Source organism: Epinephelus lanceolatus, chromosome 3, assembly GCF_041903045.1.
Source record: "Epinephelus lanceolatus isolate andai-2023 chromosome 3, ASM4190304v1, whole genome shotgun sequence".
NCBI lineage: Eukaryota > Metazoa > Chordata > Actinopteri > Perciformes > Serranidae > Epinephelus > Epinephelus lanceolatus.
In genome coordinates, this window is record NC_135736.1 from 36,471,648 (window position 1) to 36,489,520 (window position 17,873).

Consider the following 17,873-nt stretch of genomic DNA (forward strand, 5'->3'; position numbering starts at 1 on the left):
CACATAAGCATCTGATAAAACCCACATGCTTTCATTTTTGCTGTCTTTAGTCCAAATGGAGCGATGACTGCCTCAGAGAGATAACGGTGTTTATGTTTGACAGCCATCGAAGAAGTTTATAACCAGCATCCTGATCTGATCTCTGAATGTTTACAGAATTTCCTGTGGGGCGTAGTTTTACTGAAAGTCATTTGCGCTCGAGTGATAATGTAAAGATTGGTCCATGATTACACAGTCCAGCCTCTCCTTTGTCTTTGTTTACCGATGTTATTTTCTCTGAAGGATATTAAGTTATTATTTACAGGATTCACACCTTGAAATTAAAAAAAAGCTGACACTTTAAACACCCACTCCAAACGTCTGCTCTTCCATTTATATAAAGCAATCTTAATTTTCTTTCCTTCAGCTTCTCCAGCATCTCCAGGAGCTCCACCACCAACAGGGACCAAGCCAGATGAGCAACCCAGCAGAGGCTCATTTCCTGTGGGCAGCCCGAGCACGGCAAAGCCCTTCGTCTCCAGCCCAGCAGCTCCCAGCAGCGCCAATGCTCCCAGTGACACAGTAACCACTGGTGTCACTGCTGCTCCAAAGCCTCCTGCAATGAGGAGCAGAGCTCTGTCACTGCAGGCCAGGAGCACTGCCACAGGTGAGTGTGTATGTGTGTGAGTGACCCAAATCTTTCTCATCAACACACATTTACCTTTTTACTTACTGTTTTCAGTTAGTGATAAGATTCAAATGACAAACTAAGGTTGCTTTTTTTGTTACTCTAAGAATTACAGTAAGATAACATCTATCAGATGCACAATATAATTAAACACTTCAGTCCAGATTCTTGAGCCTCTTTCTCACTCACTTCTCTGTAAATTACTTGGATGAACTTTCAGGCAGTGCTAGTGTTTTTCACTATTCACACATGCACTGCATTCAGGAACATTTCCGTCTTGAGCCTTTTCACACACACTCTGTGACAATGCCGGAATAGATAGGACGAGGGACAAGCAGATGGCACTAATGCATCACTTATGGATGCCAACTGCCATAAAACTCACCAGAAGAAGAGGCAGCGGGCGACGTCTCATATTATTTTCAGGAACATGTCAGGCAAAGAGCTGTTTTTGTCCACGTCAGTGTTCTTGGAAAGTGTTTAATTTCAACAAGTAATATTTTTTCACGATGCTAAACTGAACAAATGGCAGATTCGAATATGTCATCAGTAACTAGGCGTAGGGTTAGTTTTAACATTGGGGGAAACGCCTATAAAACAGGGGACTTTGGGGTCCTCCGTGAATTTCAAGTATCAAATACTTAATTTCTTGCATTCTGGTGAATTCTTATGCACCAATTTGTGAATTTACTGCGCCAATTTTATGGTGTAAATGCCTTACATTTTATCAAAATAAAGTCCTCCTTTACTTTCATGTTCATTGGACACAAATGCACATGTTCTAAATACTGAGGGGGATGTGTCCCCTGCGTCCACACCCCAAAATCTACACCAATGATAAGCAGAGTCTTGGACCTACTGAGAGGTTCATGTGGAAGCCCACAACAGCATTTTGATAAATGGCCCATTCAACGCACTCTTGGGAATCTCTGCTTTGGCAGAATATCATCCTCAAACCCCTCCAAGAATAATATTCTTCTAGCAGTGTGGGTTTATGTAAAAAAAAAAAAAAGTTTATTTAATGCCTTTTCAGCATTTTCAGTGCACTTTTAATCAACACTGGGAAATTTGACAGAAAATATCAAAGTAAAATGTGGAAACAGATTTTTTTAACACTCTATAAATCTTGCTTTTAGATCTAATCTTTGCAAGTAGTTTTTTTAACACATGATTTAGTCGTGAGGCCAATGAACAATTTATTTAATGCCCCATGTAATTTTTTTTCAATATTAGGAAGTGTATGAAGGCTGGTACCATTCTAAATGCGGACCTTTCCTTTTGTCAGTGTGTATAAACCAGAGAGACATTTTTATTAAAGGTGTGAACGACTGCAACTTCCCCTCCACCTGTAACAGAGACTAGTTAGCAGGTTGGTTTTCTAACACACATGACGTGTACTTTTCCTTTGCATTGGAGGAAAGAATCAGACAGCTGTTTCTGTGGCGTAACACATCTGGGTCAGAGGCTGGATGACACATGCAATCCTATTACAAAAAGAGGGACAGTCACAGAGTGTAATAGAGAAACAGTGACTACAGCTGTGATGCTAGCTGTCAGACATTGAGCACTGAGTGAGGGCTGAAGGACAAGAGATAGATGGTGGAAGATACAGGATCAAAAACTTAACTTTTTGCTCATTATCTGGCTTCACTGATTTCAAATCTTCCATTTGAGCTGTTCAACTCTGTGACCCAGCAGCTCTGAGGAGAGAGTGGAAACCCAGATCAGGGTTGACATGTTTTTGCATTTGCAACTATCTCAAAGGAGTTTTTCAGATGCATTATTTGCTGCTAAATCCGAGTGCCATCTAGTTACATTATTCTAGAGAAGGCAGATATCTCTACGGCTGATATCACCAACACTCTGCATCTCACACCAAAACAATCTAGACTGATAAATAGCGCTGCAGGCAAGAGGAAGAATGTGTATTTTTAATTTCGGGGTGAACTGTCCCTTTACCTGCAACAGTGTAGGAGGAAACAAAGCCCAAAGACAAATTCTGCGATGAGATTTAACTGACTCCTGTGTCCTCTTCACAGGTCTGAAGGCCCCAACTGTCACCAACCACAACACGGCCAAGACAGCCGCCGCCAATCAAACATCAGCTAAAACAGCTCCACCTGCCAATCAGGGGCCGACAAAGCAGGCATCCCAGTACCCCTTGCAAAGAAGCGGCTCGGCGAGACTCAGTCGGCTGAACAGCACAGGTAAGGATGTGTGAGAGGCAGTGTGTGTACGTGTGTGTGCAGGGCGTTGGTTGTGTGACTGTCATATTGTGTGTTGGCAAGGTGAGATGTTTGTGTGTAACAGGCAGCGGGTGTGTCAGCGGAGCAAAACCGCAGTAATCTCAAGACTCTTGGCAAAAGCTACACTGGCAAACACTCAGGGTTATCACAGCTACTGTGTGTGATTTGTGTGTGTTGACATGTGTGGGTGCATCTTGAATGATGTTGACGTTAAAGCACCTGAAGCTGTTGACTTGTTTTATCTGGTATTCTGAAGGTTTTTGGCAGAACAACACTCAGCTTTGTGCCAAGTAGTAATGATTAAAACTGTTGCCGTTAACTTTGTACTTTCCGTTTGTGTTGCATTAGAAGTGACTTTGATTTTATTTATACAAAGGTTCAGATAATGTGGCTCTTTAAAAGCCAGTGTTGGTAGGTTTTAGATTGATGCTGTTAATAGTAATGTTTATAGACATTATTTAGCTGCACGAAATACTGGCTGAGTGTTTCCAAAGGGTTGATATCAGTCATCGACAATTTAGACGAAGGGAGAACGAAAAAAAGGACAAATTTAATAGCATCAGTTTCAGACAAAAAGCCTGAAACCACCCGGTTCCGGTTTTCCTCTCACAGATTGTGAGTGGAAATAGGGAGGTGGAGCCGTACACCACCAGAACGACGTGTGTGTTGCTGTAAGACTGGCATACAAAATGAAGGACATATAATTGTGTGCCCTCATACAGCATATCCGTGAGAAATATGGACATGACCCTACTGAACTGAGCTCACTCTCAGTCATGTTACATGCATGTCTTGCAGTACTGGAGCACCAGCAGGCCTCAACTGAATGAAGGGATTCTGTGTTGTTAGGTGTATTCACTTTTAAGGTTTTTACTAATGGGTTTATCTTATGTAGGATTATTTTGTACATTGTTTAGACCCAAATATTTTATTTGTTTGTGTCAACAGAATAACTACTGTAACTAAGATAGCGCTAATGTGCCCTGATGCGTCCCTGATAAAGACCACGTAATCAGTGCAGGACAGGGTGGTTGTTTTTGTCACAGCAAACTAAGGCTCTATAACTTGAGTTGGACAAAATGGTCTGTGACCGTCCATTGTTTTCCCAGCGTAAGGAAATGTGTTGACTTCTTCTGAAAGTGATATTTCCAGCTGTAGTGACACAATCGCTAAAGTGACTAGCGTGCAGCTAGTGTGTGGACATAATAACTGCGCTGGGGCCCTTGACCCCTCTAGCATGATGCAGGCAGCAACGAAATGTGAACAAAGCCAGTCAGCTGGAGACACATGATAGACACAGGCATAGATGACAATGTGTCTCGGCTGTTTATGTGTGTTCAGATCAGTGACAAGCATGTAAACACCAGGTGAGAGTATACCCATGTCGTTTTTAGTAACCTACCCATCTACCTTGTAGTACACCCACCCCATCAACCCACTTCACCATTGGTTGAGAACTGTTAAGAGCCTTTACTCTGCACTCTGCATGTGTCGGTTTGTATGTTGATTATGTTGTGTTTGTGGAAAGTAAATGCTGGGCTTAAGATGCACTAAGAACAGAACATCCAGGTTCCATAAGAGCACATATCCTGAGGCTGTCTGCCTCCTTAACATTACAAACATTGCACTGCAGTACACTCAGCAGGTTAAATAGTTTAATGTGATGATAAATTCACTGTGGGTGCTAATGTTTGGTGCTCTGAAGCATTTGATTCTCATTCATTCATTTTCCATAACTGCTTATCCTGTTGGGGTTGCAGGGGGCCTGCAGCCTATCCCAGCTGACACGGGGTGAGAGGCAGGGTACACCCTGGACAGGTCACCAGACTATCACAGGGCTGACACATAGAGACAGACAACCATTCACACTCACATTCACAGCTACGGGCAATTTAGAGTCACCAATTAACCTGCATGTCTTTGGACTGTGGGAGGAAGCCGGAGTACCTGGAGAAAATCCACACTGACACAGGGAGAACATGCAAACTCCACACTTATCCATTTGTTTTTAGTTTTTATGATCATGTGTATGGATAGAACTGAATCTGTTTTTATTTTTGCCTAATGTGCATAGTGGTTTTACTATATTTGTCTTTCTTCGTCTTTGTTTAAGTCAATCAATTCAATTTTATTCACAAACACAGATTAAGAAAAACACAAGTACAATTCATAAGAAATAATGCTTGAAAATAGGGGCTCAGACATGAAGCAAATTGTATTTTAAAAAGTGTATATGAACACGTTGTCTAGATTTAAGAAAAGGAAGTGCATGTAATAAACAGTAACATTCATAACCTACAGAACTAGACTGTAGACAAAGACTAACCAAAAACCCTAGAGACTAAACTAACCTAATGCTCACGACTAAATGCTCCCAAGACATTTATTCCATCAGTCTAAACATTGGTTCGATAAATAAGACAACATAAATAGGAACACATGGCAAGTGGAAATAACCTTACAGTGTAAATGGATATTAGTCGTTTAGGGTGTTCATGCTTTAACATATTTTTTACAATCTCAATCTCAATCTCATTCCACACCTGGACCTCTACAAACCAAACTAAAGCTCACACATTTAAGTTTACATTTTTTACCCTCTATAAGATGCTTTTTTCAAGTCTCGTGTATGAGAGGATATTCAGTTGGATAAGGTCACAGAGTCTGTTGTTGATCTTAAATACAGCATTATACATTATACCTGATACCATCAGTGACCTCATCGAGACAAGTTCCAGTTAACCATGTTGATATGGCAATAAAGGTATTGAATCTTAAATCAGCAACTTTTAAAAAGTGATATGAGATCATTAAACTATGCTCCTGGATGTTTACAGTTCAGCTGCACACACACCAACACACAGATTTGGGCTGACTGTCGACGTCTCATATCCTGGAAGCTTAAGCAAACATAATTATCATCCCTCTGCAGTCTCTCTGTAATTATTCTCCTGCTCATGACACACACACGCACAGAAATTACGTTCTTTGAATTTAGAGTGGAGCCATATTTGCGTCTGAGCAGTACTTACGTTGGATGTTTTAGTACTGTTTAGTGTGCTGAAACGCTCAGTTTTCAACTAGTAAACACTCATTTGTTCACAGGTTGAATTACGCAAGCAGTCGACAGTCCAACATTTCACACCTTTGATGTCACGTGACACTGAAACTCATTTTAAAGCAGCTTTAGGAACGATTTTGGTACCAAGACAACATCTCAGCAGATACACGTGCACTCACAGACGGTGTCTTAGCATGAAAAACACTGGTCGTATTTTCTGAGGCCCATTTTTTGTGAAGTGCTGCTGGTTTCGCACATGTGGGCCCTGTGAATCCGGGGCCTTTGCTTGCAGCCTCCCCCCAGTGTGGTGACTCTGGTGTGGACCTGGGCGCCTGGCTGCCTCCCCTTTGTGGCCGGGCCTGGAAGTCTCTCTGGGGCCTGTGGGGAGCCACTACTCACAGACATGCTGTCACCCTTGTGATGGCTTCACCACCACACACACACACAGGCAGGCAGCCTCCACTTCATAAACCCCACACATGCATTTGATTCATTCACCTCTCTCTCTCATTGACACACCGCAGCAGCCCTCAGGCGACAGTGGTTAGCAGTGTGGGCTTTTAACACATCCAGTGGCTTTCTTTAGCTCTGTTTGTCTCTATTGGACACACACTTTATTGATTCTTATATACACACACGGGACACTGGTTTTATTGTCCATGAGCTGTGTTGTGCTCTCAGGGGATCATTTATGTGTCACGGTTGAGTTGTAATTTTTTTAAGGATGATTTGAGGTTCATCCTTCTTGTTTTAAAAGCAGTGTACTGTGCACATTTTACCATGCCGAGTTTATGAATAAAGTTTATGAAATGTTGGCTCTAAGTGGCTCAGCATCACGTATACATATATTTAATGTTTAAACATTTGTCAATATGGACATGTTACACATCGTTAGCTTGGTTAGATTCTCTACAATCAAAATATTTATCTCATTCTTCCAAATCCGGCAACATGGGTGTATCATTCTGCCGTGAAAGGTGCTTGTCTGTGTCGGCATCCTCTGCAGAGATCACTGACACAGTGACAGCCTTTGATGAGTTGGGAGTGAGAACAGACTGGAGTCAAATAGTGACACATCAACACTTGGTCAGTGGCCCTCAGTGTCAGATACTGACGCACCGTTTACCATCAGTGTGAGGTGCTGCGGGAGGAGGCATTTTTTGACGCCCCAAGCAACTGCCGTAGTATAAAGACAGAAAGTCCGCAATGGGCAGGTGTGAGGGGAGGTGGGTGTCACTTGAAATTTGTGATCTTTGACATATTAACAAAAGTTCTTATTTTAAGCCAAACCATGATGTTTTTTTCTAAACCTAACATGTTTTTGTTGCCCAAACGAGCAGGCACTGTGCATTTCCTGTGATTTGGAAAGACCGTGATTGTAAACATAAATTGACGCGCCATCCCGAAGTGTCCAAAAGTGATGCTGGGGGGGTACCTAGAGCGTCATAGTTTGACCTGTTAGGTCACTCAGTACCTTCATATGCACAGTTAAGTCCACCTATGGTTATAGCTTGACATAGTCATTTAATTCATCAATTTATTGACTGAAATATACGACTCCAATATGATAGGTGGCGATCTGTCCCCTTTCAGCTTGTTAGTATTTGACCTTTTTCTGGTCGACCTATTTTGTCACAGACCAAACAATCAACAAACAAGTTAGCTTTGGTTAGCTAGTGGCAAACTGTTACCATGGTGGACAACTTTGTACAACTCCGTCCAAAAATGCACGGCTCTGGATGTAAATTTTGCTTCTTCTTCTGTTATGCATTTAATGCTTTTGATTTCCGGGTCAAAGTCCGGGGGCGGAAACTACGGAGCATGCACTGAGCGCCACGGCCAGTTTGGGTCTGATTGACTGTATACATGCAGGAGTAATTCGACTTCCAATTGCATTATCTGTGTGTGTTAGTCCGACTTTGAGAATTTTAATTTATTGTGATTTCAGTCGGACTAACACAATAAATCATTTTTCTCTAATGTCACATAAACGTGCTTCCTGATCAAGCATCAGTATTTAACAAGTTGGGAGTGAAAATGTGCTGACCTGTGCCCATCCATGCCCACCCATAGACCCGACTCGACAGCTGTACTTGATTTGGAAAAAAAAATCGAACTGCCTGTAAATTTACAGCAAATATGGGGAGTAAAAGATAAGAAGCATAAATACATATTGCAAATACACAGTGGCAAAAAAAGAAATATAAGATTTACAGGGCGTGTAATCTGCCTTTGCAGCCAGCAAAAATACATTTTACTTTCCATCTTTGTCTTATTTCTGTCATTTTGAAAACATAGCTGAATTCCATTATTTGAGCAAAAGGCTTAGCTGCATATAAACTGTGTGTGTGTGTGTGTGTGTGTGTGTGTGCTCGCGAAACAAAGACGTCTGTGTTTAGCTGAAGTTTTAATAGAACACCTGCCACTGAGAGATGAAGAGACGCAGCCCGCCTCCCACCCTCAGTGTGTTTCCTCTTTATCGTGGTCCTTTCATCACATTTAACCTTGACATGATTCATCTCTGACATTTTCATCCCTGACATTCAACTGGAGACCGAGAGAGGATGAGAGACCTGAAAAATAATGATAAAGGGAGCAAGGGAGCAAGGGAGGGAGAGAGCGAGTAAGCAGTGGAGACAAATTATTCAAATCCCACCCACTCCCCCTCCCCCTCCTCCCCTGCAGCATCCCTCCCTCTGTGTGTGTGTGACTGTGTGTGTATACTGGCTTCACAGAGCTTTGCAAACAGCAGTAAAATAGAGGGAGTGTGTTGATGCTTGTCTTTGTCCGACCACTCGGCATGTGTGTGTGAAGGAGAGCTACATTCTGTGACAGTAGACACACACACACACACACACACACACACACACACCTCCGTGGCGTGCTTCAGTGGGACGGTCGCTGTGTGTTTTGCGTGTAGCAGCAGCAGCGATGGACTACTAATCATCACCGCATCGAGGATTTTCTCTCCTCCCTCACACACACACACACACGAGTACTACCTCTCTCTCCATCTTTTATCGTTGGATGATTCACTACCACCTGGACGACCGTGAAGCACACAGCTATTTTTGGCGCCATTTTTTCTTCTTTTACTGGCCAGGCTACAGAAACCTTCAGTTTTTATTTTTTTGTTGTGCAGTGGCGACTCCTCGGCTTTGAATGGATGAAGGGCAGCTGGCGGATTAACAGACTCCCTTTTTTTTTCGTCTTTGTTTTTTTTAATGCTTCTGTTACACTCTGTACCCAGTCAAAATTCTGCCCCTTTAAATTCCTGTTTTTGTCCTTTCTCTGATCTCCACGTGGCCGTCGTGGAGAAGCAAGGCACAAATTCCAGCAGCAACAATCTCTAAGTCTTTGCTGTCTTTTTCGTGTGGACTTATTTATTACTTACTTCTCAACTTCAAGACAAAAAGAGGAAGAGTTTTACCAGAGAGTTGGGACTTCAGTTTGAAGCAACTATTGTGCATCGGAAATTAAAAGGCGATAATTTCGTGAAAATAGGTGACAATAGTAAACAGGTCAGACAGGCAACACTGGGAATTTGGACCCCAAGGAGAAAAAAATCTGGGTCAATTTGACCGTCTAGAGGAGCAGAGAAAGTGCTGAAAAGTTCCGACACGAAAAGAAGATCCAACCCAGAAACATCAGTCGAATCTTTAAGAGAGTTGGACAACAAACAGAGACGATGTTATGGTCTCCCAGACTGTCGCTGTCCAACTTCCACGTGAAGCTGACGGCCAAAGGACTTTTCCGAAACCTTCAGCTGCTGTCGGGATGCAGGAAGAACACCATGGTCTTCCACGCAGGTCTGGATACGTACGCCACTCTCCCCCCTCCTCGTCCTCCCATCATCCAACCATCGATTTTTAAATTATTGTAACACATCTGTCTTTCCAAGAGTTGATCAACGCATGTCTCAGGCCAACAGGTTGATCACTGCAGTGTGACAGGAACCTCCAAACCATCTGTGACCCCATCCATCCATCCATCCATCCATCCATTTTCCCGTCATCTCACTCTTTACCATGTGCTCAGAGTGCTAGAAAATCCTCATCCTCCATCAGTTCTTCCTCCACCATTGATGCACATGGCTGGGTGGGGTTATAGGTGGGATGCTACCACACCCTAGCAAGGAGCTAATTGTGTTCAAGACTACTCATATGTTCCTGAAAGTCACTGTTTGAATCTTCATCTTCATTGGCTGCCCCATTTCTGATTAAAACTCGAAGAATCACTGATTTTGAAAGCAGGTGTACCAAAACAAATCCACCTGTCTGTGCATTGTGTTTTATTGTTTATCTTATTTTATTAATATTGTCTACCAATCACCCTTTTTCTTATATTTAACCCCTCATTGCAATCCGTCATCCTCCTCTTAAGCTGACGGGTGAGGTTGCCTTTGAATAGAGCGTAAGGTTCAGCTTTCTTGGCCATTTCTTTTAGCTTAATCTTTAGTCATGGGATGGCAAGCCTGACCCCAGATCAGCCTCAAAGGCCACTTCACCCTCTCTCACCCTCCCCTCCTCCTCCTCCTCCTCCTCCTCTTGGTCCGGCTCCTCCTGTTTTCCTACACGGTGTTGGCAGCCATTGTTGCCTCCCCTCTCTCCACCACCGTGGGGGCTTTCAGTATTGTGCACGCTGGCTACCACAGCCGCCATGGATGTATAGGGTTACAATAGGGCCGTCATTTGTCTCAACACAAGTGTGTATACATGAGTCTGTGTGTGTGTGTGTGTGTGTGTGTGTGTGTGTGTGTGTGTTTGGAAGCTTTCTGCACGAGTGCTTGAGCAGTGGCGTGATGAATAGCCGTGGCTGCGGGCTCCTTTTAGCCGTGATACCCACGCTTAGACGGGCACCAACCACGTGACTCACATACACATACACAAACCTGAAATAGCTGCATCTGGCTTTTAGTTATTCAGCCGTTTAAAGAGTGTGCTCTATTTGTGGCAGAGAGTCCGTCCTCACTGTTAATGGTGTTTGTTTCTTGTATACAGGAGAGAGACAGAGAGGGTGTCTTGTAAAGAACTCTCTTTGGGTTCAGCCTGCCAAGCAAACGAGACGTAATGACCCTCATGTGCCCAGAAATGTTCTTACTTTCCACACAGAATAAGTGTGCATGCAAAATTACCAGTGGATTCATGACACATGCATACCAGCCAATTTTGTTCTCACCACCAAGCGCATATTAGTGAATCAGAATCATTCTGAACTAACAGGTGTGTGCCTGCTATTTGTAATCAGCAAACTGCCACGCCCCCATTTCTCTAAATAAGGAAATATGTTTTCCCCAAGTTGTATCATGGAGAAAATGGTGCCGTTGTCACACCAGCCCAGGTCTGCTTCTCTTCGACCAGTGCTGCTACTCGTAACTGATGTGTTTTTAGTGCATTGAAAACGAGTGATGAATAAATTACCACCCAACTGTATCACAGATAATAGGTTTTAAACTAATTTTTTTCCTTCTTGCTAATTATTTTATGCCTTTGTCACATTGCAGATTATAGTGTAATTAAAAATTTTAATTATCACAATAATTGATGAGGATTCAAGGGCATTAATTTCATAATTGTTCAATAGGCTGCATTTGGCAAATGCATTAGTAAATTAAGGTTTTTAAATACTGTTGTCTGTTGAAGCCTTTTTTTAATGAATGTAGATTTACTATGCTATGCCTTTAGTTAAAAAGTGTGTGTGTAAATTTCCTAAGACAGCCAGGCCTTCATCATTTGTGCATACTCATGGTTTGAGGCAGAATTAAAAGAGTTTTTTATTCAGTGCTGTCACTGTATTGGTCCTGATTCTCCAATGAGAGATTGTTCTTTGTTTGGAGGAGGTTATTTAATTTTTTCAGTCTGTACTATGACTGTTTGACTCTGATGAAGATTGAGTGCGCATCGTAATGTTAGTAGTTCTTGCACCTTATTAAATATTTAAGTGAATGATGTGCTCTAGTATCTTCTGTAGGTGCAGTCCATGTGAAGCAGCCCATTGAACTGTTTATTGCAGTTCTAAATTCGTTTGCAGAGGACGAGCAAATTCAGGTAAAAAGATATTGATGAATCCCAGTACGCAAAATGTTTGTAACCCTGATTTAAAGAAGTATTTCACCCCTGGATAGATGATCTATTTATGAAACTGGGCTGCCTATGTAGTGGAAAGACGTAAATACAGTACAGGCCAAAAGTTTGGACACACCTTCTCATTCAATGCGTTTTCTTTATTTTCATGACTATTTACTTTGTAGATTCTCACTGAAGGCATCAAAACTATGAATGAACACATGTGGAGTTATGTACTTAACAAAAAAAGGTGAAATAACTGAAAACATGTTTTATATTCTAGTTTCTTCAAAATAGCCACCCTTTGCTCTGATTACTGCTTTGCACACTCTTGGCATTCTCTCCATGAGCTTCAAGAGGTAGTCACCTGAAATGGTTTTCTAACAGTCTTGAAGGAGTTCCCAGAGGTGTTTAGCACTTGTTGGCCCCTTTGCCTTCACTCTGCGGTCCAGCTCACCCCAAACCATCTCGATTGGGTTCAGGTCCAGTGACTGTGGAGGCCAGGTCATCTGCCGCAGCACTCCATCACTCTCCTTCTTGGTCAAATAGCCCTTACACAGCCTGGAGGTGTGTTTGGGGTCATTGTCCTGTTGAAAAATAAATGATTGTCCAACTAAACGCAAACCGGATGGGATGGCATGTCGCTGCAGGATGCTGTGGTAGCCATGCTGGTTCAGTGTGCCTTCAATTTTGAATAAATCCCCAACAGTGTCACCAGCAAAACACCCCCACACCATCACACCTCCTCCTCCATGCTTCACAGTGGGAACCAGGCATGTGGAATCCATCCGTTCACCTTTTCTGCGTCTCACAAAGACACGGCGGTTGGAACCAAAGATCTCAAATTTGGACTCATCAGACCAAAGCACAGATTTCCACTGGTCTAAATGTCCATTCCTTGTGTTTCTTGGCCCAAACAAATCTCTTCTGCTTGTTGCCTCTCCTTAGCAGTGGTTTCCTAGCAGCTATTTGACCATGAAGGCCTGATTGGCGCAGTCTCCTCTTAACAGTTGTTCTAGAGATGGGTCTGCTGCTAGAACTCTGTGTGGCATTCATCTGGTCTCTGATCTGAGCTGCTGTTAACTTGCGATTTCTGAGGCTGGTGACTCGGATGAACTTATCCTCAGAAGCAGAGGTGACTCTTGGTCTTCCTTTCCTGGGTCGGTCCTCATGTGTGCCAGTTTCGTTGTAGCGCTTGATGGTTTTTGCGACTCCACTTGGGGACACATTTAAAGTTTTTGCAATTTTCCGGACTGACTGACCTTCATTTCTTAAAGTAATGATGGCCACTCGTTTTTCTTTAGTTAGCTGATTGGTTCTTGCCATAATATGAATTTTAACAGTTGTCCAATAGGGCTGTCGGCTGTGTATTAACCTGACTTCTGCACAACACAACTGATGGTCCCAACCCCATTGATAAAGCAAGAAATTCCACTAATTAACCCTGATAAGGCACACCTGTGAAGTGGAAACCATTTCAGGTGACTACCTCTTGAAGCTCATCGAGAGAATGCCAAGAGTGTGCAAAGCAGTACTCTTGGTGGCTATTTTGAAGAAACTAGAATATAAAACATGTTTTCAGTTATTTCACCTTTTTTTGTTAAGTACATAACTCCACATGTGTTCATTCATAGTTTTGATGCCTTCAGTGAGAATCTACAAAGTAAATAGTCATGAAAATAAAGAAAACGCATTGAATGAGAAGGTGTGTCCAAACTTTTGGCCTGTACTGTACTTTTCATTGGTGCAACATGACCAGAGAAAACAGGAAAGGGCCTGTGGGATACACTTTTGCTCAAGAGGTAGAAACCTACAACTACCAGAATGCACTGCGCCCCACCGGAGCAATAAACGCTCCTGCTGGTGGGTAACACAGTGTAAGTTTTGTCATTTTTCTGCAGGAAACAATATGGTAGGCAGCTGGTATCAAACGAATTAAATTTGTAGTTAAACCGTGAGCTTAAATATGTGTCTGAAAATATTTTAGGTGACAAACAGGCAATGCAGTAACAGAGTCTTGGTTTATATTTGATCGGCACTGGTTAGTTTTACAGTCTGATCTGAGTTTGAGAGAGGGAGACAGTGAGAGAAAAAAGGGGTGGGTCACTCTCTTGATCCACTTCTACACTCTTTGTGTTTACCACAGTTCATTTACACATACTGCCCACATTGTTATGACACAGAGCTGGTTGAAAATCAGCAAACTATCCTTTTAAGCACATATTTGTGTGAACGCACTGTTTGTAAGTGAGGCCCAGTGTTGGCATTATGTTAGAGAGAAGTTTCCTTCTTAGTGTTAGTGTTGCTTTGTCTGCTGTGTTAGCTCTGTGGTCTGAGCTGAACACAAAATAAGGCAGTGAACTAGAGCTGGATATTTAAACACATCAGTTAAGCTGTTAGTGTGTTTTTTTTTATATTACATATGTGCATATGAATGGATTAAAACAAGAAAGAGAATAGCCTTAAATTAAGAGCTGAGATAATAATCCACAAAGACACCAGAGAATTAAACCTTAATGTGTTTTGCTTACTACAAGGAGCAGAGAAGCTAAGCTAATGTTTCTCCAAGTCTGACTTCTTCAGCAGCTTCACGTGGGTTCTGCCTTGTGTGTCTGCCAGTATCATTAGGCCACTGGGCTTACTCTGAAGCATTAATTTCTTTCATGTGTCTTGGCTAAATTACTCACTAATTCTCTCATCATCTTTGACAAATCATCTTTATCCATTTAAACTCTCCAAATGATCTGCATGTTTTTTCATGTTCGGCAGCAAATTATCTACAAATCAGCTCGTGTTCTGCAGACAGTGTTTTTCCTCATTTGAGAACATGCTGCTCCCTTTCCTCCTCCAGCTCTCTTCCTCTCTGGCTTGTACTGTGTGTATCCCTGCTGGCCCATCTGAGCGCGGCAGCACGTGTTTGGCTGCAGTGTGTTTTCTCAGTCTGAGCTCCACAAACCCACTTCCCTGCTGCACTGAAATGTAGGTTAGAGCAGGCTTTAGTCACCACATGTGCGCATCCGCACACACTCAGCAGAGACACTCGAGCACGCTGCACAACGGTTCAGCTGAGGCTGGCTAGTCGTGCAAGCTTTAATCTGATGTGGAGGTTGTTGTTTTTTTCCCTAATGTGGTGGCAGATGAGGACATTAGAGGTTGTATCTGCTAGAGTGGAATATTCCCACAGGCTCAGCAGAGATGTACAGTAGATTTAGGCTGCAGTATTCTTTTATATTTATAAAACTAGGTAGAGATGTTCTCCGTGGAGATCAAGGGCAGCCATGTGCACATCTGGTGCTGCATCTGATCTGGAAACCTCATGTGAAATGACTTACAGTTGTTTTAAACAGTTTTTGCCTCCGAGTCCAAAAACTGCTTTATGTTTCACTCCAAAAACAGCCGGTGGTTGAAGCGGTTAAATTGATCTTTGCATTAATGTCGCAGCAGTTGTTTAACCTCTTCTTTAATGACGAGCAGGGTATTATTTTCAAGCTAGAATGTCTATTTTTGGCCTCTTTTACTTAACATGTGGTTTTTGACTCTTCGGTTTCTCTCAGTGGGATGCATTGCCAATGAAGTGGTTTGGCTTACCTATATGATGATAATCATTCAAAGATCTCTCCTGTGGTTTGCTAGAACTTTAGTTTTATGATCTCTGACTAACTGGTTAGATACTCTCCGCTGCAGTGTTACCAATTCATAAGGTCATGCAGGGCTACTGGATGTTTCTATCCAACTGCCAAACCAAATGTAGAAAACCTTTCAAGTGTCACCAAAAATGTGTTTTTGTTAAGAGTAATAAGAACAAAAAAACGTTTTTAATGGAGCTATATGTGATAGTCAGAGCATTAAAGGGAAAATTCACCTCCAAATTAAAAATACATATTTCTCCTCTTACCTGTAGTGCTATTTATCAATCTAGATTGTTTTGGTGTGAGTTTTCGAGTGTTGGCACTCGGTTTATGGTGCTCAAAGCGCCAAAGAAATACAACAGCAATGTTTGTTCCCAGAAATCATGACCCGGTTACTCAAGATAATTCACAGATTTTGTTGAGAGTAGTTTCAAGTAGGAACTATTTTCACTTTCTAAAGAACTATACTTGCCAACTTTATCACTGCGCAGAAGGAAGTGTGCATCTACTCATGAACGAGAGGCGTGTGCTCGTGACAGTGCGAGATGTAAGCAACGGCGTCCTCAGCTGAGCTGGATGTTTTAACAGTTAAAATCTCCAAATCTGCCTTTGTAAAGGCGAATTCATAGTTGTGTGTAGGCTCTACACAAAGTGTAAGCTGTAGCCTACACAATTGGCCTACGCCGTTCTGAACCTTTATATTTAAGAAGAAGAAGATATACTTTATTAATCCCCAAGGAGAAATTCATTTTTTTTATATTATATACACACAGGCCCAAAAAGGACCTATACATGCATTAAATGGAGAGATGTCAGACTGTGGGGGCTGCCTTTGACAGACACCCTGAGGAGTTGGGGGTTCAGTGCCTTGCTCAGGAGCACCTCGGTAGTGCCCAGTCGGCAAGGTGGCGCCTCTCCAGCTGCCAGTCCACGCTCCATACTTGGTACATACAGGGACTTGTACCGGCGACACTCCGGTTCCCAAGCCAGGTCCCTATGAACTGAGCTACTCTGCCACCAATGGTTGTACAGTGGTATGTTGCAGTTACACCACTAGGTGGTGGTGGAGTTTCTATGCCATGTTGAATTTCTATTGTGTAGTAAAGACTGATAGATTTAACTAACACACCAAAAACGCACATAAAACATGGCTTAATAGCAACAATATCATGCTAACGTAGCAACAATATTATGCTAATGTATTTAGCATAAGCCTGTTCAAATTTCATCTTCTCATATAAAGTCAGGATAAATCACACAAAAGACTTAAATTGCTTATTTGTGGGGGCGTATTGTGATCACAATTTATTGTTTCTTATCTGTAAAACAAAAGTAAATAAAAGCCTTGTTTCAGCTGAAGGCTACAGGGTAGGGTACGCAGCTACACGGTTTCTACCATGTTGAACTGACGATGTACCTACATGGTAGGTACATCGTCAGTTCAACAAATCCCGCATAAACCGTCACTATTATCAATGTTCCTTGTTTTTTTACACCATCGTTTATAGTGACAATAGACAGGTCATTGCCAGAATTGCCAACACTGCCTCTTCAGTGCATTTTCTTTTAAATTCAGTACAAGACAATATGCATAGATATACTTGGATAGAAACCAGTTATCATTGTGCGGTGAAGTCCATCTGTCTGTCAGTTTGTCAGTGGTCAGTGGTGCCTCCGCTGAGGTTTCCCCGTCTCTGCTGCATTCAACATCTTTTTGTACAGCTGAGAAATAACAAGAGCTCTCACGGTTCAGCTGATCTGACACATGTGGACGGAGAGTAAAAACATCAAGCCGTCCGTCTTTCCGTCGTCATGATCGATGACATGATTGTTAGACAGCTGGACAAAATGGACACGTAGGTTGTTGCTAGGTGACCAGATGGTCTAGTTTGCATGTAAATGGGTCAAAAAGTGGACATGATACAAACTGTGACATGTTCTGCCCACTTGTTTCCATGGCAACAGGCATGTGGAAGCTGAATCTCCAGTGTACAGACGATATGGATCTATAATTGTACCTGATGGCTGATCATCAGCACTCTTGATGTCTCTAGCCGTGCAGTCCTCCTTCAATGTGTCAGGAGATAACTGTTGTAAGCTAATTGCTGTGCTTGATGTGGTTGATTATGGGATGCCAATTTAATCTCTAGGAAAATCCAGCCCAGTGAAGTCAAAGTTCAAAATACCCGCCCTAATCAAACCTCT

At 42.4% G+C, this 17,873-nt stretch overlaps 1 protein-coding gene across 4 annotated transcripts in view; it reads left to right on the forward strand.

Annotated features, from left to right (window-relative positions):
- LOC117255175 (uncharacterized) overlaps positions 1–17,873 on the forward strand; it is a 98,561-nt gene that overhangs the window by 46,959 nt on the left and 33,729 nt on the right. For all 4 annotated transcript variants that reach the window (XM_033623819.2, XM_033623820.2, XM_033623817.2 and 1 more), the window contains exons 6-7: positions 407–646; positions 2,707–2,874. In XM_033623819.2, coding sequence (XP_033479710.2) covers positions 407–646; positions 2,707–2,874 — 408 coding nt within the window. The remainder of the gene's footprint in view (positions 1–406; positions 647–2,706; positions 2,875–17,873) is intronic.